A 12,516-nucleotide genomic window follows, 5' to 3' on the forward strand; every position below is an offset into this window, starting at 1 on the left:
CTGATGCAGCTATTCAAGACAAAGCTTTACTATGTTTATTCCACCATTTCTTCCACTAGAGCAGGAATTTGCAGGCAGAGATTCATTCAATCCTCTATCTATCCCCTCTGTAGATATATCTTTTCTTCGTTTGCAAGGGTAACAAGGGTATCTTGTTACAATCTGTTTTTTTCCACCCTCATTTCTGGTTGATGGTGATGATGTTATCCGTTCAGTTGTGTCTGACTGTTGGTGATTCTGTGGGCCAGGTCTCTTCACATCTTCCAATCTTGCACTTTTTTTGATTTGATCTATGCTCTGGCTGATATCAGTTTTGATGGTGGTCAGCCACCATATTCTTTGGTGGCGTGGCTTTCTTTTACTGCTAACTCTTCCACATATAACTGCTTTCTCCAGTGAACTGCCCCGCATGTTATGGGCAAAATAAGTGGGGAAAAGAGCAAGGAGCTGAGTGGGGGAGTAGGGAAAGGTCAGGGTGGGGTGTATGGGAAATATGTGGGATTGGGAAGATGTGTGAGTGAGTGTGAGAGACACCATGTGAGTCAGGGTGCACAAGGGTACACAAGATGGCTGATTTCGTGAGAATATGCAAGGGTGTGTGAGGCACTACATGGTGTGGCGTGGGTGTGTAGGGATGTGCAAGAAAAAAATATTCTGAGAGGATAAAGGTGCACAAATGGCAGCACACTGAGGGTATGCTGGGTGGCATACCTACTCATGAGCTGCCTGTGACTCACAACTTCCTGCTGGATTCTCCACTATTTTTGTTCAGGACCATCAGATTCAGTTAACAATGGCAACCAGGACTGCTGTTTCTAAAAGATGCAGTAATGCCTTGTGACCACGTCCCTTAAAGATGAAAATTTTGGTACCAATTGCTGTCATAGATGGAGGATTACCTGTAATAAATATAATACATAATACCTATGTTATTATTTCAGATAGCACTTATTGGACTTTTGCTGATTAATGCGGAGAGAAATATTTAGAGGTAGGGAATAAGGTGAGGTATGGAGTGTAGTGTTTAGCTGTATTTTAAAAGTGATAAGTCATTAGTATTGGTTATGCATGTTGGGGACTAGAAGAAGGAAATTTGTTTTTCTCTTTTCTGCAGTTTTAATTTTTTAAAAAATATTTCTGTAAAATATACTTCATATAATATAATCTTCAATAAAATTACTGGGGAAAAAGCTAATAATAAAGCCTAAAATTCTGTACGACACGAACTCACACAGGACCCATCAATTCACTACCACAGCAATCCTAATACCAGTTTAGAAAAAGAAGGATTATCTTCTTTCACAGAACACTGCTGAATACTATTTTCTGGCTCTTTCTTCCCTGCATCTAAGCAGGAATGTTTTTCTAGAAACTTTCTTAAAAATACTTCCTTAGAAACTGATCAAGGAGTGATTCAACCTAGAAGAAATTTCCTGACAGTGAGAACAATCAACCAATGGAACAGCCTGCCTTCAATAGTTGTGAGAGCATCATCACTGGAAGTTTTCAAGAAGAGACCGAACTGCCGTTTGTCAGAAATGGTGTAGGTTTTCCTGCTTGGGGAGAGGGCAGGTTTGGCCAAGACAATGGAAGATCAAATGCTTCAGGTTGCCTTAAATTCAATAATGGTCTTAAAATTTCCAACTCTTATTTCCCCTATGAGGTGAATTCCCTACTATTAAGTAAAAGAGAGTCTTTTTAAAGAAAATCTTTCCCCCTCATTGTATTTGAGCTTTATATTATTCCATCATTTTGCAATTCCACTTTTTCTGCGGTCACAGAGGAGACGCCATTTTCCCCTCTTCATTTCTCCACCAAGGAGAAATTCTACCTTATGAGGTGAAATTTCTGCAACAATCACCAGTTTGAGGTTTTTTTTCCCCTTTAATTTGGAACTGGTTTTCCTTCCATATTTTTTATCTTCAGCATTAATTTCCTTTGTCACAACTTGCCGCTCGGTCTTTTCAATTATTCTTCAGGCAGCCAGAGCTGAGAATTGGGAAAGGGCAGCTGTGAATATTGAACTGAAGAAATGAAAACCTATTTAAAAAATCTCCATTTTCCTGACAGGAAAATTTTGCCTCACTCAGGAGCCGCCGTTACTTTTCCCTGACAGACAACCAATGAGAGGTGCCTTTGTTGCTCTGCAAACGGAAGGTAACGCTTCCCCCCTGGGCCACTGGGGGGCGAAAATTGGTTGGCCTTTCAGAGGAGGCGTGACATCACAAATGCTTACCGCTCTAGGACTCCGCACTCGATCTCCTTAACCCTTGTGGCTCCGAAGGAAGCCGAGAGGATGCGGGAGATTCCGGCGGGGAGAGATCCAGATGTGCCCCGGGTGAGGAGGGGGCTCTTTCCGGGCAAAGGGAGGCGGAGGAGGGAGAGACCCGCGCCCGGCCCTTCTCCGGCTGCAACCCCGGGACCCATACTCCCCAGCCGCCCTCTCCCTGCAGGGGGAAGCTGAGCTCCAGAGCAGCAGAAAAACCGGGGATCCCAGGAAGGCGGCGGGGATCCCTTCCCTTACCGGTGTCCGGGGAAGAGTTCGAGCGGGGGAAGGGGAGGGTCGTCCTTGCGGAGGCCCAGCAGGAGAGGAGAAAAGCTGGGCGAGGAGGAGGCAGGATTCGCACCAGGCTCCCAGAGGGCCCGATCCTGTCTCCGGAGGGGGGGAGAAGCGGGGCGGCCTCTCCAGCTGCCTCCTTCCCGGCCCTTCTCGGGGGGGGGGGGAGACCGGTCCTGCGCAGGGATGACCCGCTTGGGGCTCTGGACAGGTTGGGTGAAGGTTGTTGAGTGGCTGAATTCCACTTTCTAATTCTTGGCATTTATTTTTTCCTTCCATCTCAGATACAGAAACCTGAAATCTTTGCAAGCCAAACTTTTCTCTTGGGGAGGAAAACAAAGAGCGGAATAACTTGCAGGGATCCGTCCTGAAGCCCCAGAAATTGCCCCGTGAAGGAAAAGGCATCTGGAGACCCAGAAGAGTCCTTGGACCCACTTGGAGTTGCTCTGCAGGACAGAGAAAGGATGGAGAGAGAACCTTTTGCCAAGGATGGAAGCGGAAAAAGCCCTTCAGCTGCTCAGCCTGGGAAGGTGGGAAAGCTCTGGACAAGGACTGGGCAGAAGATCCTGGAGGAGGAAACCATCCGCCCTTCCGAAGTTCCGCCCTGGAACTTCATCCAATACCGGGAGGCTGAAGGTCCCCGAGGACTTTGCAGCCGACTCCATGACTTTTGTAGGCGATGGCTGAGACCAGAAAAGCACACCAAAGCCCAGATGCTGGACCTGGTGGTTCTGGAGCAGCTCATGGCTATCCTGCCCCCAGAGATGGAGAGCTGGGTGCGGGATTGTGGAGCAGAGACCAGTTCCCAGGCGGTGGCCCTGGCTGAAGGCTTTCTTCTGAGCCAGGCGGAGAAGGAGCAGGTCGCATTGCAGGTAATCGAAGGAGGTCAAAAGGGAATAAAGAATGTGGTTGAATACTTCACCCCTCCTTCCCAAACTTCTCTGACATTCATAATATGTGGTGATATCCCACCAATTCTTGTAAGACAAGAATTGTCTGTTGTTTTCCCACTAAATCACACTGATGGATATTTGGGACTTGACGTGTTCCAGATATAGGAATCCACTTTATGTCATGTGATGTACATTAATTCTGCTTCTTTTTTCCTTCCTTCTATTTGTAGCGCTGCACTGTGGAGATCAGAGATCCTGCGGGAAAGAATAATCCATCAAATCCCCCACAGGAGGTATTTTTCAGGAGGATCCCTTGGGAAGATCAAAGTCTGGACACCTCAGGAGGTAATGGAAGATCCTCCGATTACCCAGAGAGATCTGTTTTACCTTCTTCTCTTCTATAGAATACCTCTTATTTTGTTAAATATGCATTTTGAAATTATTTATTTCTTACAGAGAAACAAAGAATGACGTTTTCTGGTTTTTATGATGGAGCTCAAACAGTGGTTGAACCTCCGAATCAAGTAAGAAAGGGAAACATTGTTAGTTTTGTATTCTCCCTTTCCTTCAGCAAGTGAAGCGGGTGTGCAGAGTTCTCTCTCCTTCTATTTTCCACCCTTGTTTGGACTGGATTATTTTTGTGTTCCTGCTCGACATAAACACCATAATAGCAGGTTCAAGTTGCTGTCCGCCAGCTTAACTTCCTCTGTAGACTATTACTGGGACACAATGGTTTGTCATTTCAACCCTCAGATTCTGTTTAGGAAATGTGTTTTTAAAGACTACTGGTTAACTGGTTCTGCTAGTTACTCTTCCAGCTATGAGTTTACAATTAATGTTTTAACAAGCCCTTCAAGAAGTAGGAATAAATGTATTGCAGTGGTAGTAACTGTTAGAGACCTGTTCTTTTTGTAACTGATTGACTTGGAATTCTGCAAGGCTAACAAAAAATAAATAAATACTCATACGGCAACATTACCATTTTTAAAAAGCCTTGTTCATAACCAGCAGTTCAAAAAATAAGCATATTCCATTAAAAAATAAAGTAGAATTTTATGTAGAGCACAATCAATGTACTTTGGGGTACAAAATAATTTCCAATCCTCTGATTTGTTCCTGGATTAGGAGATCAGACATTCCTGCTTTGCAAAGGCTGAGAAATGACATTTGTAGAGAATTTTCTCTTCTTTCTTTTCTCCCCTTCAGTGAATAGCTCGGACTACTAGATCAATAAATAGAGGGATAGGTCAGTTGACCCCGAAGTGCGCTTACTTTACTTAAAGGCACTGCAAATTCTGCAGAATCAATCACCTTGATAAAACTTGCCCCAAATATTTCTTCAGTCAAATAAATTTTCAGAATTTTTTGTTTTCTTACCTAAAATTAGGACTTGTGTGACGCACAGCCATTTAACTTTGCTTTGGGAATTTGGGAACAATGGAGCAAAATAACAGAGTTGGTAGGGATCTTGGAGGTCTTCTAGTCCAACCCCCTACTCAGACAGGAAGCCCTATAACATTTCAGATAAATGGTTATCCAATTTCTTCTTAAGCACCTCCAGTGTCGGAGCATCCACAACTTCTGAAGGCAAGTCATTCCACTGATGACCATCGCGATGGCGATGGCTGCAAGGTGTGAGAGTGAAGTGCTACTTGCCTTTGCATAGCATCAGCATCCTGCCTTTGCTGTGGTAAATTTGCACCAGCTGATGGTACCAAGCCAGCCCTCGTCTCCTGCTGCTTGGGGCTCAGAGCAGTAAACCCCATCCGGGAAGCACTTCAGTGGAGAGAAATAGCCGAAGTCAACACTACCTTTGCTGTCCATTGGGGACGCTAGATTGGACCTCTGCAAACTCATCTCTCGAGGAGCCCGTCCAAAGTTTCAGTGAGAACTCTTCAAGAGACGAGAGTTTGCAGGGGGCCGATCAAGCATCCGCAATGGACAGCAAATCTAGGGTTGACCCCCGGGCACTTCTCTCCACTAACAGATGACCAAGCTAACTGCCTGTATGATCCCATCCTGTCCCTGGGAGTCAAAGCGCTGAAGCACAAGTGATGTGGGAAACCTCAGGTGGGTTCTTCGATAGAAATGCAAAGATTTCTCTGCGGACCACCAAAATTTTCTCCTGGACCACCAGTTGGTGACCACTGGTCTAAATCATTGATGAACAGATCTTGCAAATCCTCCTGATCTCTTCTTTTTTGTGTGTTCAGGAGAGTTGTGTGTCCTTCGAGGAGGTGGCTGTGTATTTCTCTGAGGAGGAATGGTCTCAACTGGATTCTGACCAAAAAGTGCTGCATTCAGAAGTCATGCTTGAAAACCATAGGAACGTGGTCTCTCTGGGTAAGAGTCTTCTAGTCCCCAATCAGAGAGTTCAAGAACACAGATTATAGTTAGTTTTTTATTTTTTTTTAAAAAGCCACTAATCCAATATCATTTCCTGTGAGGGAGAAGGAAAGGATCTGGCCTTCCCGTACTCCAAGGAAGGAAACAAGTCAATGTCTCTTTGTTTAGATTCTTTCTATGCCATTTCTTACCCGTATTTTTCCATTTCTGTTTGAACTTAATTGTGGAGGCTGAAAAGAATGGAGCGTGCTTTTATGTGTCCTCTGGAGGTCCTGTGAGAGGAATGTGTTGTAATTTGTCGTCTTAAACCTCCCAAAATTGTGTGAGAACAGAATTTTCATGTTTAGGCCATGGAAGAGCATTCTTTAAAACCAATTGAAGAAAGAAGGCCTCCTGCAATGTGACTCAGAGTATCCTAGGGTATAGGTCAGTGATGGCGAACCTTTTTCGCCTCGGGTGCCAAAAGCACATACGTGCGCGCTATCACACGAACTCGAGTGCCGACCCACATAACGTAATGTCCCCGCTCACCTGTGTGGACCGTGCATTTTTGCACAAGGCTTCCTCGCCACTCCCTGCTCTGGCTGCTTCCCCTTGGCTAACACCCAGTGAGGGGAGAAGTTGCTCTGCCACTAACGGGCAGAGATTGGGGTGGGGGTGGGGGGATGCTCAAGTGTGCTTCTGTGTCAAAAAACCTTCCCTTATCATTCTCCTGTGTAAAGATTGGGCCCTTTTTACAATGGCAGGTGTGAGTCCAGTTGCTAAATTCTCCCCTTCTATTAAAGAGGATCCTGGGCACTACAGTCAATAGACAAATGAGGAAGGGAGCTGCTGGCACAGGGAAAAGAAAAGCAGCAAGAAAAGAAGAAAAAGCAGCTTTTTCCCCTCAAGGTGGCTGCTCTGTTCCCCCCCCCTCCCCCATGCTAGCACAGAGGATCCTGCCTGGTCCCTGCAATCCAAACAGAAATGAGGAAGAGAGCAATCTGCATGAGGGAAAGACAAGCAGCAAGGAAATAAGGAAAAGCAGCTTTTTTCCCTCAAGGTGGCTCCTCTGTTGCCCTTTTCTCCATTTCAGCACCACTCCATGGAGCCTGCCCCACCCCCCATCGCCCAGGTCCTCGCTTCTCCCAAGCATTTCTTTGCCTATTTAATTTCCCCTCCGTAGCATTTTTCCATCATGTTTCTTGCCGTTTTGGACAGGAAAACAAAGTTTGTGGGACTAAAAAAAACTCCTTTCAATCAATCAATTCCATCTTTGCGAGATCTCTTCCCCCTCCCCAAGTTGTAATTGATTGAAGTTTTTTTTAGTCCCACAAACTTTGTTTCTCTGCACACGATGGCAAGAAACGCGATGGAGCTGGAAATCAGGTAGGCAAAGAAATGTTTGGGAGAAGCGAGGACCTGGGCGATGGTGGGTGGGGCAACCTCGATGCCCTAGCACTGAAATGGAGAAAAGGGCAACAGCAGCCACGTTGAATGAAAGAAGCCTCTTTTCTTCTTTCCTTACTAGCAGGGGGGAGGGGGGAACACAGCAGGCAGCACGGGGGAAAGAAGCCTCTTTCCTTGCCGCTTGTCTCCCCCCCCCGTGCTGGCAGCTCTCTCAGCGATCGGGCAGGATCCTTTTTAGTAGCAGGGGGGAGGGGGGAACACAGCAGGCAGCACGGGGGAAAGACAAGCAGCAAGAAAAGAGGCTTCTTTCACTCGTGCTGGCAGCTTTCTCCCTGTGGATTCAAGCGATCGGGCAGGATCCTTTTTAGTAGCAGGGGGGAGGGGGGAACACAGCAGGCAGCACGGGGGAAAGACAAGCGGCAAGAAAAGAGGCTTCTTTCACTCGTGCTGGCAGCTTTCTCCCTGTGGATTCAAGCGATCGGGCAGGATCCTTTTTAGTAGCAGGGGGGAGGGGGGAACATAGCAGGCAGCACGGGGGAAAGACAAGCGGCAAGAAAAGAGGCTTCTTTCACTCGTGCTGGCAGCTCTCTCCCTGTGGATTCAAGCGATCGGGCAGGATCCTTTTTAGTAGCAGGGGGGAGGGGGAAACAGCAGCCAGCACGGGGGAAAGACAAGCGGCAAGAAAAGAGGCTTCTTTCACTTGTGCTGGCAGCTCTCTCCCTGTGGATTCAAGCGATCGGGCAGGATCCTTTTTAGTAGCAGGGGGGAGGGGGGAACACAGCAGGCAGCACGGGGGAAAGAAGCCTCTTTCCTTGCCGCTTGTCTCCCCCGTGCTGGCAGCTCTCTCAGCGATCGGGCAGGATCCTTTTTAGTAGCAGGGGGGAGGGGGAAACAGAACAGCCAGCAGGAGTGAAAGAAGCCTCTTTCCTTGCCGCTTGTCTTTCCCCGTTCCGGCAGCTCTCTTTGCATTGGGCTGTTTTTCGCCCTTTGGAGGCTTCAGGGAATCCTCCGGAGATTAAAAAAAACTATCGAAAATCAGCTGGCCAGCGGGTGCATGCGCACTGGAGCTGACAGGGCAATGCCTCGCGTGCCCTCAGAAATGGCTCCGCGTGCCGCCTGTGGCACGCGTGCCATAGGTTCGCCATCACGGGTATAGGTAATCCCTGAGTTATGACAATTCAATTAGCTACCAGTCAAAGTTATGATTTATGCCCCCCCCCCCCAATACTCTAAATCCAGTTCCGAAATTACAAATGTTGCAGCACTAAGGCCGTCCATACTTACAAATGACAGCAGAGGCACTGCACCAACATTCGCCCTACCCATACCCTCACCCCACCCTGCCGAGACTTACCTTCCAACAATGTATAAGCCCTCATTTTCTTTGCCCGCTTTGGTGCATTTGCAGAAAACCTAGGGCTAAAGTAGTGAGAGATCATGTGAGATCAGTAGTATGAAATCTCGCACTACTGATTTTGTGTGACTTTGACTATATTATGTTAGGCCTGTGTTCTCTGCTAACCGAGGCCTGCAGGAGATCCAGGGCAAAAGGCTTTGCAAACAGAGGGAAGGCCTCTTTATTTTCAATGACTTTTCCCCGGATTTCATGCAGTTCGTAGAGAACACAGGCCTAAAGTACTATAGTGTAAGATCAGTAGCATGAGATCTTACACTATTGATCTTGCATGATCTCGCACTAAAGTAGTTTAAGATATCTGCTAACTCAGGCCAGTGCCAAATCTGGCCGAAGAGCCCTTGCAAACCAATGAGACTTTGAGGAAGTGAAATAGTCTTTCTTGAAGCCTCCCAGCTTTTCCATTCTTGGCACAAGAGCCAATAGGAGACTTCAAGGAAAGGATTTCACCCCAAAATCTTACCACTGGGATCAAGGAATGATCCGAGAGGGGGTCCGCCCCACCGAGACCACAGAGAAGCTGCTACAAGGTACACAGGTGAAGGAGCTTGTTTCAAAATTGTTTAAGTTCTCATATTGTTGAAATTAACCCACTCCAATAAATCTTAAGTTTTCTCCAAATTTCTTTTTAGATGTTTCCCCTGATTATTCCGTAACTCAAAACTGACAGAGTGAGTTTTGGATATATATAGGTAATTGTATAAAAAGAGATATTTTTTAGATTTTCAAAGCTTTCCTGACTCATGAATAAAGTAATCATAGTATCTATATCACAGTACGGTAGGCATGCAAAAGACAATTTAATGGAATTTCGGAAAAAATCAGAAGGAAATTTGCTGACTTTCTACAATTTAATCTTTTTCTCTAATCTTATCATCTTCATTTCTCTTTTCCTTTGAAGCTAATAATGGGCAGAAGAATCAAGATTCCTGTGAACTGTTTCAAATGATCAATGCTAAAGATGGAACAGAGAAATTTGGAATTCGAATGGAATTAGAAAGCTACGAGAGAAACCAGTCAAATAATTGGAATCAGGAAAGCTCATCTTCCACTGATGCTCTGATGCAAGACTTTCTTGCCCAAGAAGAGAAAATAAGGAAAAAATGTATTGGGAAAAGTGTGAAGCTAATTAAAGCTAAATTACATGTAAGCGAAAACTATTTAACCCAAAACAAAGGGGAAGATGCTATAAGACAGAATGGAAAAAATTACAATGGGACATTCATTCATTCTCTTGGAAATAACTTCCTTACATCTCAAAAACTGATTCACACAAAAAAGGATCCTTATAAATGTTTGGAATCTGGAAAACATTTTAGAACAAGCAGGCAACTTACTTCCCATGAAAGGATTCACACTGGGGAAAACCTATACAAATGCAGACAGTATAGTAACGGGTTCAGAAGATGCAGTAATCTTATTTCCCATAAAAGGATCCACTCAGGAGATAAACCTTATAAATGCATGGAGTGTGGAAAGACCTTTCCTCAACACAGTTATCTTGCTTTCCATAAAGAGATCCACTCAGGAGAGAAACCATATAAATGCATGGAGTGTGGGAAAACCTTTACTCATAGCAGTGTACTTAGAAGCCACAAAACAATCCACACAGGAGAGAAACCATATAAATGCATGGAGTGTGGAAGGACCTTTGCTCTGAGCAGTAGACTTACTATCCACAAAACAATCCACACAGGAGAGAAACCATATAAATGCATGGAGTGTGGAAAGACCTTTGCTCTGAGCAGTAGACTTACTTTCCACAAAAAGATCCACACAGGGGAAAAGCCATTTAAATGCATGGAATGTGGAAAGACTTTTGCTCAAAGCCGTTATCTTTCTTCCCATAAAAAGATCCATACAAGGGAGAAGCCATATAAATGCATGGAGTGTGGAAAATCATTTAGTGAGGGCAGTGATCTTAGAAGGCACAAAAAGACCCACGTAGCGGAAAAGCCATTTAAATGCATGGAATGTGGAAAGACTTTTGCTCAAAGCCGTTATCTTTCTTCCCATGAAAAGATCCACACAGGAGAGAAGCCACACAAATGCATGGAGTGTGGTAAAACCTTTACTCATAGCAGTGGACTTACTATCCACAAAAAGAGACACATGGGAGAGAAACCATATAAATGCATGCAGTGTGGGAAAGCCTTTACTTTTAGCAATGGACTTACTATCCACAAACAGATCCACACAGGAGAGAAACCATATAAATGCATGGAGTGTGGAAAGACATTTGCTCAGAGCAGTGGACTTAGTTGTCACAAAAAAATCCACGTAGGGGAAAAGCCATTTAAATGCATGGAGTGTGGAAAGAACTTTGCTCAAAGTGGTCATCTTATTTCCCATAAGGTGATACACACAGGGGAGAAGCCGTATAAATGCATGGAGTGTGGAAAGACATTTGCTCGGAGCAGTAGACTTACTATCCACAAAAAGATCCACACAAGGGAGAAGTCGCATAAATGCATGGAGTGTGGAAAGACCTTTCCCCAACTCAGTTATCTTGTTTCCCATAAAAAGATCCACTTGGAAGAAAAACCATTTAAATGAATGGAGTGTGGAAAGACGTTTACTCTGGGCAGTGGACTTAGAAGCCACAAAAAGATCCACACTGGAGAAACCACATAAATGCATGGAAAGCTGAAAGAGCTTTGCTCAGAATGGTAATCATAAAAGGATCCACTCTCCGGAGAAACTCATTTATTGCAAAGTGCCAACATGGCAATTTAACCTGAATAATGAGGTTTTACTACCTAAAATAATGGTAAACAAGGCAGAGTTCATCTAATTGTCCTAAGAAAAAAATAATAAATGCACTTTTATTCCCCTTCATTTTTTTCTGCTTTTGAAATATTACGTTTAGTAACAATAAAAAAGAAAAACTTTTATATCATTTCTCTTTCCCCCTCTCTCTCGTTCCCCCTTCTCTCTTTCCCTCTATCTCTTCCCCTTTCGTCCCACCCATGGGCGGGGAAGAACCCCTGAAGTGGTGGTGGGAATCTGACATCCGGAGGCCAATGAGCCCAGGAGCAGCATGCCAAAGACCAGCTGGCTGGCGGGGAGGCTGGCATCATAACAGCAGCAGCTCTGCAGGAAAAGCAACTGACATCCGGGAGGCGAGAGCAAGCTGACAACGCACAGTCGCATCGTGGCTTTGCGTTGTAATGGGCTCTGGGAGGAGGGTGATGCCAGCTGATGTAAGATTGTAAACTAAGCTGATGCAATGAGGATGATTCAACAATACAGGCATAGCCTCTTTAAGACTCTGATGGGGTCCACACAAGTCTTTTATCTTTTTAAGAGGTGTCTATATATAGGTGGTCATTAGAGGGTGTTTCCCTATCTCGTTGGGTATATCATTTCTCTCCTTGTGTTCATAGCTGAGTGGTAAGGGATTTATCTCCATGTACATATTTGTATGTAATCCACTATTAATTGTATAAAGGCACTGTGTGCTCTGTTTTGCTTCTGGGTTTATCTCATATTAATAGTCACGCTGCCAAAACTCTGACAAAGTTGCAATTGATTAAACTTTTTTAGACAAAAAACCTTATTTCCCTGCAAATGATGGTGAGAAACGCGACAGAGAAATGTGATGGAACGGGGCTGGGGCAATGGTGCACATGCCCACAGAAGGCTCTGAGTGCCACCTCTGGCACAAGTGTCATAGGTTCACCACCACTGCTGTATATCAATAGCAATTCCACTTAGACTATTATAACACTCCACAATGCTTTACAGCACTCTGAGCAGTTTACAATATCAGCATATTGTCCCTAGCAATCTGGATCCTCATTTTACCGACCACAGAAAGATGAAAGGCTGAATCAACCATGAGCCGGTCAGGATTGAACTCCTGGCTGTGGGTAACTAGTTTGTAATACTGCATTCTAGCCACTACTCTATCATGT

The 12,516-nt window shown here is 45.0% G+C and overlaps 1 protein-coding gene across 2 annotated transcripts; it reads left to right on the plus strand.

Moving 5' to 3' along the window:
- The first annotated feature begins 2,288 nt into the window (after positions 1–2,288).
- Positions 2,289–12,127, plus strand: LOC309384796 (zinc finger protein 202-like). Of its 2 annotated transcripts, XM_081938582.1 has the most exons (7): positions 2,289–2,338; positions 2,842–3,429; positions 3,681–3,795; positions 3,907–3,974; positions 5,664–5,793; positions 9,501–9,745; positions 11,593–12,127. In XM_081938582.1, the coding sequence occupies exons 2-7, from the start codon at positions 3,022–3,024 to the stop codon at positions 11,734–11,736; spliced, it is 1,110 nt and encodes a 369-aa protein (XP_081794708.1). In that variant the 5' UTR covers positions 2,289–2,338; positions 2,842–3,021; the 3' UTR covers positions 11,737–12,127. The 2 variants fall into 2 exon arrangements, with proteins under 2 accessions (XP_081794708.1, XP_081794707.1); XM_081938581.1 differs by having other exon boundaries at positions 2,300–2,338; positions 9,501–11,735.
- Positions 12,128–12,516: the final 389 nt, after the last annotated feature.

The sequence above is a fragment of the Natrix helvetica genome (assembly GCF_964273705.1).
Source record: "Natrix helvetica genome assembly, chromosome: 1".
In the NCBI taxonomy this organism is placed as follows: Eukaryota; Metazoa; Chordata; class Lepidosauria; order Squamata; family Natricidae; genus Natrix; species Natrix helvetica.

What these genes read in the sequence shown, in the direction of transcription:
- LOC309384796 (XM_081938581.1), top strand. Translation starts at nt 3,022, where the DNA reads ATGGAGAGAGAACCTTTTGCCAAGGATGGAAGCGGAAAAAGCCCTTCA. An exon ending in AAGTCTGGACACCTCAGGAG is followed by an intron (nt 3,796 to 3,906) that starts GTAATGGAAGAT and finishes TATTTCTTACAG; the next exon opens with AGAAACAAAGAATGACGTTT. An exon ending in TAGGAACGTGGTCTCTCTGG is followed by an intron (nt 5,794 to 9,500) that starts GTAAGAGTCTTC and finishes TTTCCTTTGAAG; the next exon opens with CTAATAATGGGCAGAAGAAT.